The sequence below is a fragment of the Mus musculus genome, chromosome 5 (genome assembly GCF_000001635.26).
Source record: "Mus musculus strain C57BL/6J chromosome 5, GRCm38.p6 C57BL/6J".
Lineage (NCBI taxonomy): Eukaryota > Metazoa > Chordata > Mammalia > Rodentia > Muridae > Mus > Mus musculus.
In genome coordinates this window covers 16,786,403-16,800,222 of record NC_000071.6, presented here as the reverse complement: position 1 = coordinate 16,800,222, position 13,820 = coordinate 16,786,403, and the positions used below count along the sequence as shown (strand labels likewise).

The window sequence follows — 13,820 nt, the reverse complement described above, 5'->3', positions numbered from 1 at the left end:
GGATGTGGGTAAGTTACAGGAAGCTAATGTTGATGTCTTCCTCAATCACTTACCATCTTGCATTGGAACAGGATATCTGCTTATTTCAGTGCATTGACTAGCTACTCTGTCTAGCCAGCAAGCATGCTGGATTCTTCTGTTCTGTTCCCAGCAGCACTAGATTACAGACAACCATGCCATGCCCAACTTTTTTAATGAGCACTAAGGGTCTGGTCTCAAAATATTTTTATTTATGTGGCAAATAATTTATCAACAGAGCCATCTCTCAAGCCCCTGAGGTCTGGGTTTTGCAGAATTTTTGAACTGAAACTAAGATAAAGAATTAGCAAGAAGTCTATGTTCTAGAAGGAGATAAATTGCTTCTGAAAGACTACTCTAATTCTCAGCATTAAAATAATCAGTTAAATTAAGGCAAAAAGAGATAGTATATATGAAATGAAGAAAAATAAAGACAGTTCAAATAATTTTTGTTATTAGGCATATTTTATTGAGATGATATTTTTAAGATATTATAAGCATGTTTGAACAAATAAGCTTCTTTAAAGTAAATCTAATCCTATCTTTTAAAGAAACTTATTCACAGAAGGCAGAGGGAGAGAGGGGTCTAGGTGGGAGAGGGAAGGGGGTGAAGAAAAGAGGAACACGATCAGGTACTGGGGACATGAATAGCAGGGAAGACCAGGAGACTGAATGGAAACAAGCAACTTTGAGGAGGTAGGAAGTGGGGGGTACCCTCTAGAAAGTATCAAGGATGAGGGCAGTGAGAGACTCTCAGGACTCAATGGGGATGACCTTAGCCAAAATGCCCAGCACTTGGGAGGAGGAAATTCAAAGAGTCCACCTCCAGTAGATAGTCAGGGCCTCAAGTGGAAGGACTCGGTTACTAACTCACAGTCAAATTTTCTGAGGCAGAATTATTCCTATCTAAAAGAACTACAGGGACAAAAATGGAGAAGAGACTGAAGGAACGATGGTTGAATGACTGGGCCAAACTTAAGATTCATCTCATGGCAGAGGAGTGGAGGACATCAAGGTCTCACACTATTACTGATGCTATTATGTGTTTACAGATGGGAGCCTGGCATGGCTGACCTCTGAGAGTCCCTATAGATAAAATCTGTTTTTTTAGGCCCAACTACCAAAAATAACTACCAAAACTAACCATAGGTACTAATGTAGTCCATGATGTTTGTTGATGACAAGGTGTAATAAAAAAAATAATAAAGCCTTTGACGTTTGAATCTAAAATGTTTTTTTAATCTAAATTGTGTTAGAAATGTTTTATTTATTAAAGTCTTCTTGGTGATTTACCATGTTGGTAAAAATCCAACTTGGTGAATTCATCAAAAGTGAGGCTCTTCAAGCATATTAGGGAATGTCCTAGAAGAGAACTTTGAGATCCCAGCCTTTCCTGTCTTCTTTCTCTCTTCTCTCCTCTTCCCCTTTTTCTCTCTGACCATGAAGTGAGCTACCTTTCCTTGTCAGTCATCTCTGTGATGCCTTAAAGCCATTCAGGACTAACAGCCATATAATTAACCAATAATAAACTATAACCACCCAAACTCCAAGCATGTTAGATAAAAGAAAGAAAGTGTGGTGATTTAAATAGGAATGGCCTACTTAGGATCATAGATTTGAATTCTTGGACAAGAGGGAGTAAAACTATTGGACGTATGGCTTTATTGGAGTAGGTGTGGCCTTATTGCAGGAAGTATGTCATTAGGGGTGGGCTTTGAGGTTTTACATACTCAAGCCAGGTGGAGTGGCTTTCTCTCTTCCCACTGCCTGCCTACCCAGTTGTAGAACTCTTGGCTCATTCTCCAGCATCATATCTTCGTCCAAGTCGCCATGTTTCCCACCATGATAACAATGGACTAAACCTCTGAACTTGTAAGCCAGCCTAAATTATATGCTCCCTTTATAAGAGTTACTAGGGTCATGTTGTCTCTTCACAGCAATAGAAATCTGATTAAGAAAGAGTGTTTAGATGTTGATAGACTCATTTCAGGAATTTATCAAACTCTTTCTTTGAGCCAAATTCGAATAAAATTTCAGAACTGATACTTATGAAGGAATACAGGATTATCGGAAATGTCACTTAGCCAACTTGCAGAATATAAGAAATAAAACAGTATAGCTCAAGGGAACTAATTTAAATAATTTTTATGCAGCAGAACAGAATAGAAGAAGCATGTAGATACAAAGGGTTGGGTTAAGAATTAGAAATACAGACATGAGTTTACTAGTAAAAGAACATACACTAAAGAATCAAAGGCATGATGCTTACCTTCAAGAAATAAACTTAGAAATAGAAGATAGTAAAGAAAGACTTAGAGTACATAAAGGGAGCAAGGCATGATGTCACAGCACCATAATATTAATATTCCCCAAGAGAAAGCAGGGAGCTTATTAATTTAAGGGCAACACAGGCTACTTAGAGAGAATCTCTTTTTTAAAAAATAAGGAAGGGAATAGAAGAGAAGGAAAGAAATAGGACAAGGGGAATTAGAAGATAAGAGAGCCAGGCGTGGTGGCGCATGCCCTTAATCCCAGCACTCGGGAGACAGAGGCAGGCAGATTTCTGAGTTCGAGGCCAGCCTGGTCTACAAAGTGAGTTCCAGGACAGCCAGGTCTATACAGAGAAACCCTGTCTCAAAAAAACCAAACCAAACAAACAAAACAAAACAAAACAAACAAACAAACAAAAGAAGATAAGAGAGCATATGATATAAAGTTTAGGCCAGGCTGAATTCTTAAATGATGTCTTTGATTTATTTCTCAACTGAAAAGTCAAAGTTGTGAAGGGATTGTTCAGGAGAAGAATAGAGACAGATGTCATGACATGTGCCAAGGTTCAGAGAAAGAAGGCTGTGTATAGGAGATTCTAACTAACATATAAAATATGCAACCAATAGTGTTATGTTTGAATGTGGAAATATTAAAGAGACTCATGGATTAGTTTAAGGAATTTTTCTTTTATCTTGAGAAAATAGAAACCTGTCATATAATTATGTGACATAAAATAGATATGCATCAAGTGTTTTAGTGAGTAACCATATTTTCTCTTTAATGAAAGGTCTGTCAATAAAAAGAAAATAGTGAAAAAAAAAAAACCTGGAAGCAAGAAAGCTGTTACAGAGACTGGTATAAAACACATGAGATGTGATGGGAAATGGCTTGAGACAGTGATTTTCAAAGATGAAGATTATGTAGCAAAGAATTAGAATCCCAGCCATTTGAGATGGATTCAATCAGACAGAAGCTGTGCTGAAAGTCTGCAATCCACATTTGTCACACATTTCTAAAGGGCATACGGTAGCAAGTCTAATAACCATCATGTGTGTGATGTTCTTCAAAGTACTAGAGGATGCAGGCCATGGGGTACTTGAAGGTTGTATGTTCTTGTACAGGGCTGCTTTGTCTTTTGAGAGTAATATATTATATATGGGACTCCCACAAAGGTTAAAGGTGAAGTTTTAGGAAAAGCTAATCAAGCCTTGGAATAATTAAATTTAAGGGGTTTCTGAGTACCTCTTTGTAGAAGATATGTTTAACTAGGGTTCACTCATAATGTCTGGGATTTTGGTATGTATTTTGTGATCATCCAAATATACGTAGTAACTGTGGTAATGTGATAGTTGGGTAAGTTTTTAGTAAAGTCATGCATGCTAGGTCTAATAAGTATGTGGAAACCAATATAGCCCTAAATAACACAGTGTACATAATAAGGAAGAGAAATGCTAGGGTGGTGGGGAAGAAGAGGTAGAGGAAAGGTGTGGTTAGGAAAACAGTGTCATAGAAATCAAAAGATGAATGGTATAGCTGGAGAGATAGCTCAGTGGTTAATAGTATTGATTGTTCACCTAGTAGACCCGAGTTCTAGTTCTAATATCCATATGGTAGCTAATAGCCATTTGTAATTCCAGTTGAAGAGGATCCAACACCTTCTTCTGGATTATAGAAGCATTGTATACATATGGTGCACAGACATACATGTATGCAAAGTACCCACAGACATAAAATAAACATAAATACAGCTTTAAGAAAAAGATGAGTGTGCTTCAATAACTTTACTTAAAACAATAAAAATAAAATAAAATAATATGAGTAAAAGGCCAAACTATATAGCCTTGCATAAAGCATTAAACTAGAGTGCTATGGTTTTTTTTTCAATTCATACTTCATACTGAACTTTACTCAAGAATAGGTCAGAGTTTAAAACAATGCTGAAGAGAATTCTTTACCGACTGAACTATTTAATAAGATGTGAGATGTCATGTGGAGACATGTGAGTTTTATTAAGATAAGAATGGCTTAAATGATTACAGAAATGATTAGTAATTCTTTTTAAAGAGTTTGAAAAATAACCTGAGTTTGAGATTCTGGAACTAAGAGGAAAAGAAAAGGGACTCGGAGTTTGCTCAATAGTTTAAAAACTTGTTGTTCAGGCTCAGGGGCCAGAGTTCAGATTCCCAACACCCGAATAAAATCTAGGCAGACATAGCTCACCTATATCCCTAGTCTTGGAAAGAAAAATACAATAGGTTTCTCCAGGGACAGGTTAGCTTGATTAGTGAAATTTGTTAGCTCTGAGTTCAAGTGAAAGGCCCTGCCTCCATACATAAGTCAAAAGCAATGAAGGAAGACATTCTACATTAATCCTTGACCCCTCAACATATGTGTGTGAGCATCTGTACAAATACACATGTAAACACATATATATGTGTACGACCCACACACATACAAAAAATGAATACAGGAACAAAATTGTTTTGAATGAAGATACAATTCTGGCTACAAACATAGGGATATGTGAAGAGCAATTTATATTAATGTTATCAAGATTTGAGTACAGGGTTTTTTAGTGGCTCACAAAAGGGATAAGAGATAGTGTGAAGGTCAAAGGAACAGAAGAAACTCTGTGGCAGAACATGGAGTGGAAAGAAATAGTATGAATGACATAATCTTGTCCCCAAGGAAATGACTACTAGGGTGTGGGAAGGAGCTGAAAATAAGCAGGGAAAATTCCAAAAGGGACCGAAGCCGCACTCCGGAATCAGTTTTACAGACTGAGACGTATGCTGACTCCCCACTTCCTGACTCAGAGATATGAGATGTGTGGGAGTGTGAGTAATATCATCAGGAGACATGCCACGGTTCTCTCTGAAAATGAAATTTTTTGAGGAAAAGCTATGAGGTAGAAAAATGTCTCAAGATTGGTGGAGAAAGAGCGGATTTTTATTTTATTTTATTTTATTTTATTTTATTTTATTTTATTTTATTTTATTTTTATGGTTTTCCGAGACAGGGTTTCTCTGTATAGCTCTAGCTGTCCTGGAACTCACTCTGTTGACCAGGCTGGCCTCAAACTCAGAAATCTGCCTGCCTCTGCCTCCCTAGTGATGGGATGAAAGGCGTGTGCCACCACTGCCCACCCTGAAAGGATTTTTAAGATAGATTTTTCAAAAGTGGCATACACTGAGGGCAGAACTGAAGGATTTAAGTAAACAAGATTGCATGTGTCTAGTTTAGTGAATAAGCTGAGGGGGACACTGAGGAGCAAGAGAAAAGTATAAACACTTGTTTGCAAGAGCTTCCACCTTAGGTAACACCAAGCACCACAGGAGATGAGAGATTAAGTGTGCATATGTTTTTCATAATTAGATGCAGATATGTTCATGTTATAAAAAAGTGGTGAACAAGGTATATGAAAGGATTCATAGGGGATTCATCAGGGATCCAAGAGAGAGTTACACTATCACTCTAACAGAGGGCATATAGGAAAATGTATGTCTTGCAACCAAATTGCAGAAGGTTGAAGAGTCTTAGGAGCAGATTTTGCTGCAATGTGGCTAGGAAAGATCAAAAGTCACATGTCTGGGAAAATAGTTCACTAGACAAAGAGCTTCCTGCACAAGCTTGAGGGTCTGTATTCAGCTCGACATAAAATATGGGCAGAATCACATATCCTATGATACCAGAACACGAACAGCAGAGACAGGAGGATTCCCATATCTTTCTGGTTAGACAACCTAGTCAAATTGGTGGACTCCAGACTTAGTAAGAGAACCTATGTTAAAAAGTAAGGTGGAGAGCCATTGAAAAAGACCTGCCATGTCAAACTCTGACCTGCACATGCCCTTTTACAAAGACCATGCACAAATAATAAAGAAATCAGAGACCCTTACAGCCACAGAAAGATTTCTAGTATCAAACTGTAGTCAATAATTCAGGAATTCTAAATTTGAGGTTTAATGCAAAGTCTCAGAGATTAAATGAAAGAGGAGGCAGGCTGCTGATGAACAGAAGTTGGAAATGACTTCTGTGAAATGGGGCTGTTATAAAGTGTAGACCTTGCTCCACTGTTGCTAGAACATTCTGAAGAAGACACATGCTCACAACTGAGAAATAAAGCTATTTGTATTTTTAAAACTTATTTTCTTGCATTTATAAACATCATACCAGATAATATTTTGATATTTCTTGAGTATAATACACAAATAGATGTGTATGTGCATTTTTAACAGCTGTCTGAAATAGGGATAATAGCTATGATAGCATATAACTCAGTTTATAATTAACACTTAGCTAATTTCATGTATAATTATAAAACTCATGTTTTGAACAAAACAAAAGCATCATGGATTAAAAACAAGCTGGTGTGCTTTCAACAACCTTCAGGAGTATCACCTGTATTTTCAGGAGGTCCTGGACCATAGGCTAATTGTGAGAAGTGAATTCTGCTTACTTCTTCAGTGTTTCAACTGAGAGCACCTTCTTATCAAGCCATTGGGTTCTTAGACTGCCAACCACCTGGCTGGGAGCTGGGTGCTGCCAGAATCGTGGGAAACCATGTATGTTCCTTGCCTTAACTGATGTGTTAGTGATTCTCAGTTTCAATTTATTTGTCAAAATATTTTCAAATTGTTTTCCTTGAAATTTGTTCAAGATTCATATCCCAAATCATCCATTATTCAAGGGCCATTTCTCGCTTGAGAAGGAAGAAGCAACTGTCAAGCTCATTAACGGACAAAACTTAATTTTCTCAGGAAAGAACACTTGGGGCAGTGTCAGGCTAGTTCTGAATGTGGAGCAAAGCAGAGGGGAACCCTTGAAGAATTGTAATTATCTGAAGCAAATTTTGAGCAAGCATTCAAATGCACAATTGGAGTGTAACTAAATAATTATCTTAAGATTCTTACTTTAAAACTTAGAAAATAAAAATATATAAATGATAAAATTAATTTACTTGCATCGATGACAAAATCTTTTGATTTATTCAGTAAGCGGTAGGCATTTGGTCTCCCAGCCACATCTTTGTCATAAGCACGGCTTAGTTCTGTTCCAGGAAGCTCATTTTCAGGCAAATTCACAGGGTTGATTAGTATCTGAATTTCTGCTCCAATACAGGAAAACACTAAAGTGTCAACAGAAAGATTTAAGTAAAACCAAGAACAAAGTAAAAATAAAACGTTTGTCTCGCAGTCATTCTGTGGGTTTGTGCTCATTAGTGATTACCGTTGGAGAAAAGACTGCATGTGAAACAAAGCCACCACTGGCTTTCCCTTTAAATGGCATTTTGATACATGTTTTCTGTTGGGCCCTACATAATAAATGTTGGCTGAAGAACAAGCTGAGATCCAATCCTTATTCTATCTTTAAATTATTTCTTTAGTCATTCTGGCTACTTAACTATTACCAGGCACAATGACTGTTCCTGTCCAGAGAAAATTGCACTAATTTTTTTCCTTCTTATTGATCATTCAGTCTAGGAATTTTGTCCATTTAGTCAAACTGCATTTTAATAGAAAGTTTATTGCATTTTTATTTGAAACACCACTCTGAAACATCAGTTTAACGTCTTTTCTGGTTTTATCTACTTAATCATTTTCATTGTTTTTCATCATCCTGAAAAATAAACTTTATTTCGCTTTAGATGTGATTCATTATACGTTTGGAACTCCACCCCTCCACAGCAAAACAACAGAAATAAAATATTGTTAAACTCACTCGGAGAAATACAACTCAAGTGATAATAAGTGAGCATATGCAGTATCCATAGCACAGTGTGAAAATGAGTCATAAGCTTACGAAATGCATCATATGAGTATATTGTTACATACTAGAATATCGAAGAAACGATGTTAAAGGAAAATAACACTATGAAAAATCTCTGGAAAATATCAAAATGAGTCCTGTGTGAAACAACACAAGGCCATATTAAGTGTTTCTCCTTACTCATACACACATACAAATACAAAAGTGTGAGTAGGACGCTGAGGGATATTAACTGAAATCAAAAGGATCCCAACACAGGTCCAATTCTTCAATACTCACACTCTCCTAAAGGCAAAAACTCACCTGCACATATTAAGAAAATCTTGAAGATATTCATATTTAGGCTGGCTTCTCCAACGCATACACTGAGGTCTACTAACAAATGCACAACTTTGGCTATTTATACAAATTCTGTCTTCATACAAGTTAAGCCAGCAGGTCAATAAGCTATTACTCAACCATGATGCCAGGAGGTTTACTCTGTTTGACTGCGTGACTATGTGCACAGATCATATTTCGGCTCCTGTGTTTGTTCCCACACAAATCTGGTGAGATTATCAGCAAACTCAGGGTCATTAGGTGTCACCTATTTAATTTACACCTTTCCAGTTGATGGGTGGTTTACTATGGAGAATTTTGGGCCAGAAGCCAGGTGTTCTCTTCTTTATCCCTCCCGATCTAGAGACACAGTGCATACTTGGAAACTCTGAGACATGCACTTAGGTGCCACTGGCTATACAATCACCTCTGTGCCTACAGTTGCTGAGTAGTTACAAGAAAGAACAAGACCCACCCCTAGGTATCTTATAACCTAGCAAACAAAAAGAGTGGATAAAAGTAGCTCTAACACCCAGAGCAGAAGTATGGGTCAATAAAAATGCAGAAAAACTTAGGTTAGAAAGTTAACTAAGGAGAGAAAATCCTCAGAGAGGGAACATTATGTAAAAACCTTTATAGGAAACAAGTTTTCTGACAGTCATCTCATTATAAAAGGATTTGTTTACTCTTCTCAGTATTTATGTGTTTATATATTTATAAATTATTCATATGCAATTTGGTATCATTTTGAATTATACACTAGAACTTGAATAAGTTTAAAAGAGTGATATAATTTTTTAAGTATTATATTACATTGTTAGACAATTATGTATGGAAATACATTGAAAGGTATGTAAATATGGCACACTAAAATGTTTTCTGTCTCCCAACTATTTAAAATGATTTATTTTCTAATGTGAACTATTATTTTTTTTAGTATTAATGAGATGAAGAGTGAAGTAAATAAAAAGCAGATAATATTTCTTTAAAAACTCATTTCAATTTTGCCCATTATCTGTACATGAAGAATTTTACCTACTAAACATTTATTAGATACATATATACTATATAGAATACAAAAGTGTATGATTCGTCATATTCCTTAAAATACTTAGATTGAAAAATTAATAAACATTACAATAAAAAGTAAGATGTTTATATTTAACATAATATTTTTAACAGTTAGATACAAGTGAAAATTGACTTAGATTATATGAGCACTCGGCTTTCCATTCCCTACTCTGGCTTGTCCCAAACACATCCTGTATATCTCTTTTCCTTCATGGCACCTCTCTCTCTCTCTCTCTCTCTCTCTCTCTCTCTCTCTCTTCCTCTCTCTCCCTCTCTCTTTCATAATTCACTGAGGACAATGAATGCTATCTGCTGGAATGTTACCTGTACTTGATCGTGTTCAGTTAACCATGCAGCATTTCATAGTACTCTTCATACATGATCCATTAGAGCTGAATACACAATAGTCACCTAACCCCTGCTTATAAGTGTTATTTTAACTAATTAATATTTTTATATGTTCATATCTGAGGCCAAAATTTATAGAATGGAGCTAGAGAAATGGCTTAGTGGTTAAGAATTCTCCCAGTGAAAAAATAAGTGCCAAAGCTTGGATACCCATGAACATGGCAAGTGAGATGTCTGCACATTGATAACTTCAACTCCAACCAGAACACAGGCACCGTGATCTATGGGGGTTTCAGGTTTTAGCCCAGCCTAGAAAATGAGGACTCCGAATTCAGGCAGAGACTTTATTGCAAAAACAGGCATGGAGTTATAAAAGATGCCATGTAATGGTCTCTTCTGGACTCTACTGGCAAACACAGATATCCTCACGTGTGCTTGTGTATACACTCACATGGATAAAAATTAGATTATGTATATGCTTAGAAGTTTTCCAGTTGGAAAGTATGCTAATCACATCTCAGAAATATAGGCACAATGGAAGAAGTGCAGTGTTTGACACACAAAGACCAAATACTCAGAAGCAATAAATATCAACAGATGTAAAACAGTGATAAGGTTTGAAAATCACTGAAATATTTTATTCAAAAATTCCTCTTCTTGGAATGTTATGAGAGATTGGCTAGACTTCAAATTTGCTGTGATGGGCAAGGGGAGATAAACTCAAGCACTACCCAATAACTGAGAAACATCTGCAATTAATGCCAGATGGAAAAATGAAAATCCATTTTCTCCAATGGAGTGTCACTGGGTCTAGCAACCCCACTTTGGGGCAGACTAAATGACCAGGTGTAGTTGTTGACCAACACAAAACAGATTCCATGTTCTTTTGTTATATTTCCTTTTTGTTTCTTTTGACCTGTTGTTTTTGTTTGTTGTGGCCATATTTTTATTATATGCATTTTGATTTCTGAGGGAAGAAAGAGTGGAAGCATGAACTTTGGTAGGTAGTGAGGTGGTGAACACCTGGGAAGATTTGGAGAAGAGGAAGAGTATGAACAAAATAAATTGCAAGTAAAGCATTTATTTTAGAAGTCTAAAAACAGAATGATAATATATACTTTTCCCAATACACCTTTGTCATATGACCTTCTCTATAAAAGCAGTTACTTTCCACTCCTCCTTAAATAACACATTTATCTTTAAATGACTGATATAGTACATTTTCTTATAATCTCATATAGGGTACTTGCATATAATAGAAAATAATAAATTATTATGTTTTAAATTCATATTTAAGAATATTGCTTAATAATAAATAAAGACTCAAAATCATATGTCCAATGAAGAATCAGCTATTTCTTGTAATCTGTTTTCCTTTTGCTGTTGGTGTTTTGCTTATGTATATATTTCTGCCATGATTGGCACAAATTCTAAATAAGTCACTAATTTTCTCTGAGCTTTTCCTCACGTTCATTGGTTCAGTACTGCATGGCACTGGGCTCAGATTTGCTGCATGTTTCTTGTAGGTGTATTATCATTGTTTTACAACTAAAGGGCAATCCAAGGTCTTGTTTCTCTCGTCTGCACTATTGGTGCTTATTTCTAAAAGACTCATAAAAGTATGTAGAAGGATATTCTGTTCTCACAAGCCTCATCTTGAAGAGAGAGTAAGTAACCTAGAAACCTCAGGCATTTACTGGCCTGTGGTCAGAGTATAAATTTCTTCCTGCCTTTGGGCAGACAATTGTGATAAACTAGACTCTGACTTGAGTGTTGTCTATGATCACTAGTTTTCCTCTGCTGTCTTATACTGGGCCAGCCATCTATAAACTGGACTCATTCTTAAACCTTCCTATTGAAGTGTTCTTGTGCCTACGACTCCTGCTACCAGGCATAAATTATCTGACTGTCATAGAAATCTTGTCATCTGAGGCTATGTGTCTTCCACTGGTGGCTGAGCTCTGTGAGAGGCCTTGTTCTCAGGTTGCCTCAAAGGGGACACTGTCAGGATCTTCCCAGTGTGAGGCTTTAATTCATCAGCACTAAGTTATGGCTATAAATCTTGGGTTTAGAAACTAACCTCTCACTCCTCTGAATGGGCTCTAGTATGATACTGCTACCCTAGGATTGGGTAGTGTTGATTTAGTCTGTCTCTTGCTACACAGAATTTTGCTATCCCAAGTCTTACATGAAAACATTGCATTGAATAATTTCTTGATTCATTGAACAATTTGGTAAAGATAGCATTTCTATCTCTTTTTTTTGCCATTTCTATTTCTTTTTACCATAAAAACTTCAGGATAAGTAGGCAAGTCAACCAACAGCCAAAGGTTATTAATAATGTAAATACTTTAGTGATTTAATCTTCCATTGACAACTAACAAGGATGTAGAACTCCACTCATGACAGTGATTTAAATGCTTTGAAACCTTACCATTCTTCAACAAGAACTTCAAAATTTCTATGATAAAGTAAAAATAAAATCGATAGATAAATGTAACATAACAATGAAATAATAAAATCAATAAACTTGCATATGGTACTAGCAGTGAGCTGATGTTTGGCTTATATTAGCTCTCCAGGGGCAGTTCTTGGAAATGTTTGTGTATCATTTCTTTGGTAGACTTCAGGATGGATAATGTTATGGCAGTTAAGTGGCTTGTATGCGTAATATCCTAAGCCAATGCACTTTGCTGGAAATCAATTCTCCAGAGACTTCTATCATTTCTACAAATCTGTGAACTTAGAACCTGACCACACTGCTTGTTAGCTCTTGTCAAAGACTGTCTTGTAGCTCAGTCTTGAAAGGCGTAGTGGTATCTCCTGGACAGGAGGTAGTTTGTCCTTTGAACAAAACAAACGTCTCCTGCCCTGTGGAACAGTCAGTCAGACTTCAGTTGTTTGTAAAAGTTCAGGTTCCATATTCTCACTCTACATCATGCGCAAGCATTACGTGGTCTTCTTTTACATTTCAGGGACATGGGACTCAGCAGCAACATAAATTCTGATGTTATCACTTCTGCAGTTTTCATAAGAAATAATGTCCTTTGTACATGACTCTCCTGCTAAGTTCTCACTGAGAATAAGGCAAAACCTCAGACCATTCCTGAGTTTTGCCAGGAAAATCTCAATGTGTCTTTGTAGTCACAAGGACCTATCACCTCAGGACATGACACCAAGTCAGGCCAGACTTGTAGAAATATTCAGAATGTGGGCTGGGATTGTGATGGTTTATTAAAGGGCTGGTAGTAAGTTCTCTTTCATGATCCATGACTTCAATAGTGCAGGCAGTTGGCTAAGTTTTCAGCGCCAGACATAATTTCTTTCTTGTTTAACAGAGAATAATTCCAATTAGAGAGCTGAGGATGAACACCAATTGGTCATGTATACATATATACAAGTAACATTATACAGAATGGCCAGGCTGTGCATATGTGTATGCATATACATCCAGGGATTTGAAAGAGAGAAAGGTGGGAGTATGGAAGACTTTGGAGGGAGGAAAGAGAAGAGAAAGAAAGTAATTATATTATAATCTCAAAAAGCAAAGAGTTTTTAATTGCAGAAAGGAAAATATAAGATGTATGCCATGCCTTCATGGTGACATATTATGAACAGCAATATGTGATGGTTTTTTTTTAAAGCAGCAGAGCAGCACACATGCAATTAAAAGAACCTAAGTCTAAGGCAGTGTTTCATCTATAAGCTTATTGCTTAATTTTCTGAAACATTAATTTCTTCATCTATAATGTATAATAAGTTAAAACATTGCATTCAGAGCTGATATGAAGAAAATATGAGATAAAATAAGTTAGCACATTACAGTGTATCCAAGAGTCATTTCACAAACATTTGCTATATGTCGTTGCAGTCACTTGGGGAACCTTATTAAATACTTCAAGTTCTACAGTGAGATTTTGTAGTCTTTAATACTGTATACCCCCTGAGATTGTAATTTAAATATTTTCAGAAGCAAACTATTCTGTTCTGAGCTCTGTTCTATATCAATAATGGCAGTGAGGTTT

At 36.4% G+C, this 13,820-nt stretch overlaps 1 protein-coding gene across 1 annotated transcript in view; it reads right to left on the bottom strand.

The window, feature by feature from the left end:
• The window catches only part of Gm28710 (predicted gene 28710), a 90,649-nt gene extending 82,217 nt beyond the window's left edge, over nucleotides 1-8,432 (bottom strand). Inside the window, exons 1-2 of the mRNA NM_001378608.1 lie at nucleotides 8,362-8,432; nucleotides 7,250-7,417 (exon numbers count right to left, since the gene is read on the bottom strand). Of these exons, the coding sequence (NP_001365537.1) occupies nucleotides 7,250-7,417; nucleotides 8,362-8,395 (202 nt within the window). The 5' untranslated portion in view covers nucleotides 8,396-8,432. The remainder of the gene's footprint in view (nucleotides 1-7,249; nucleotides 7,418-8,361) is intronic.
• Between the last annotated feature and the right edge of the window lie 5,388 nt (nucleotides 8,433-13,820).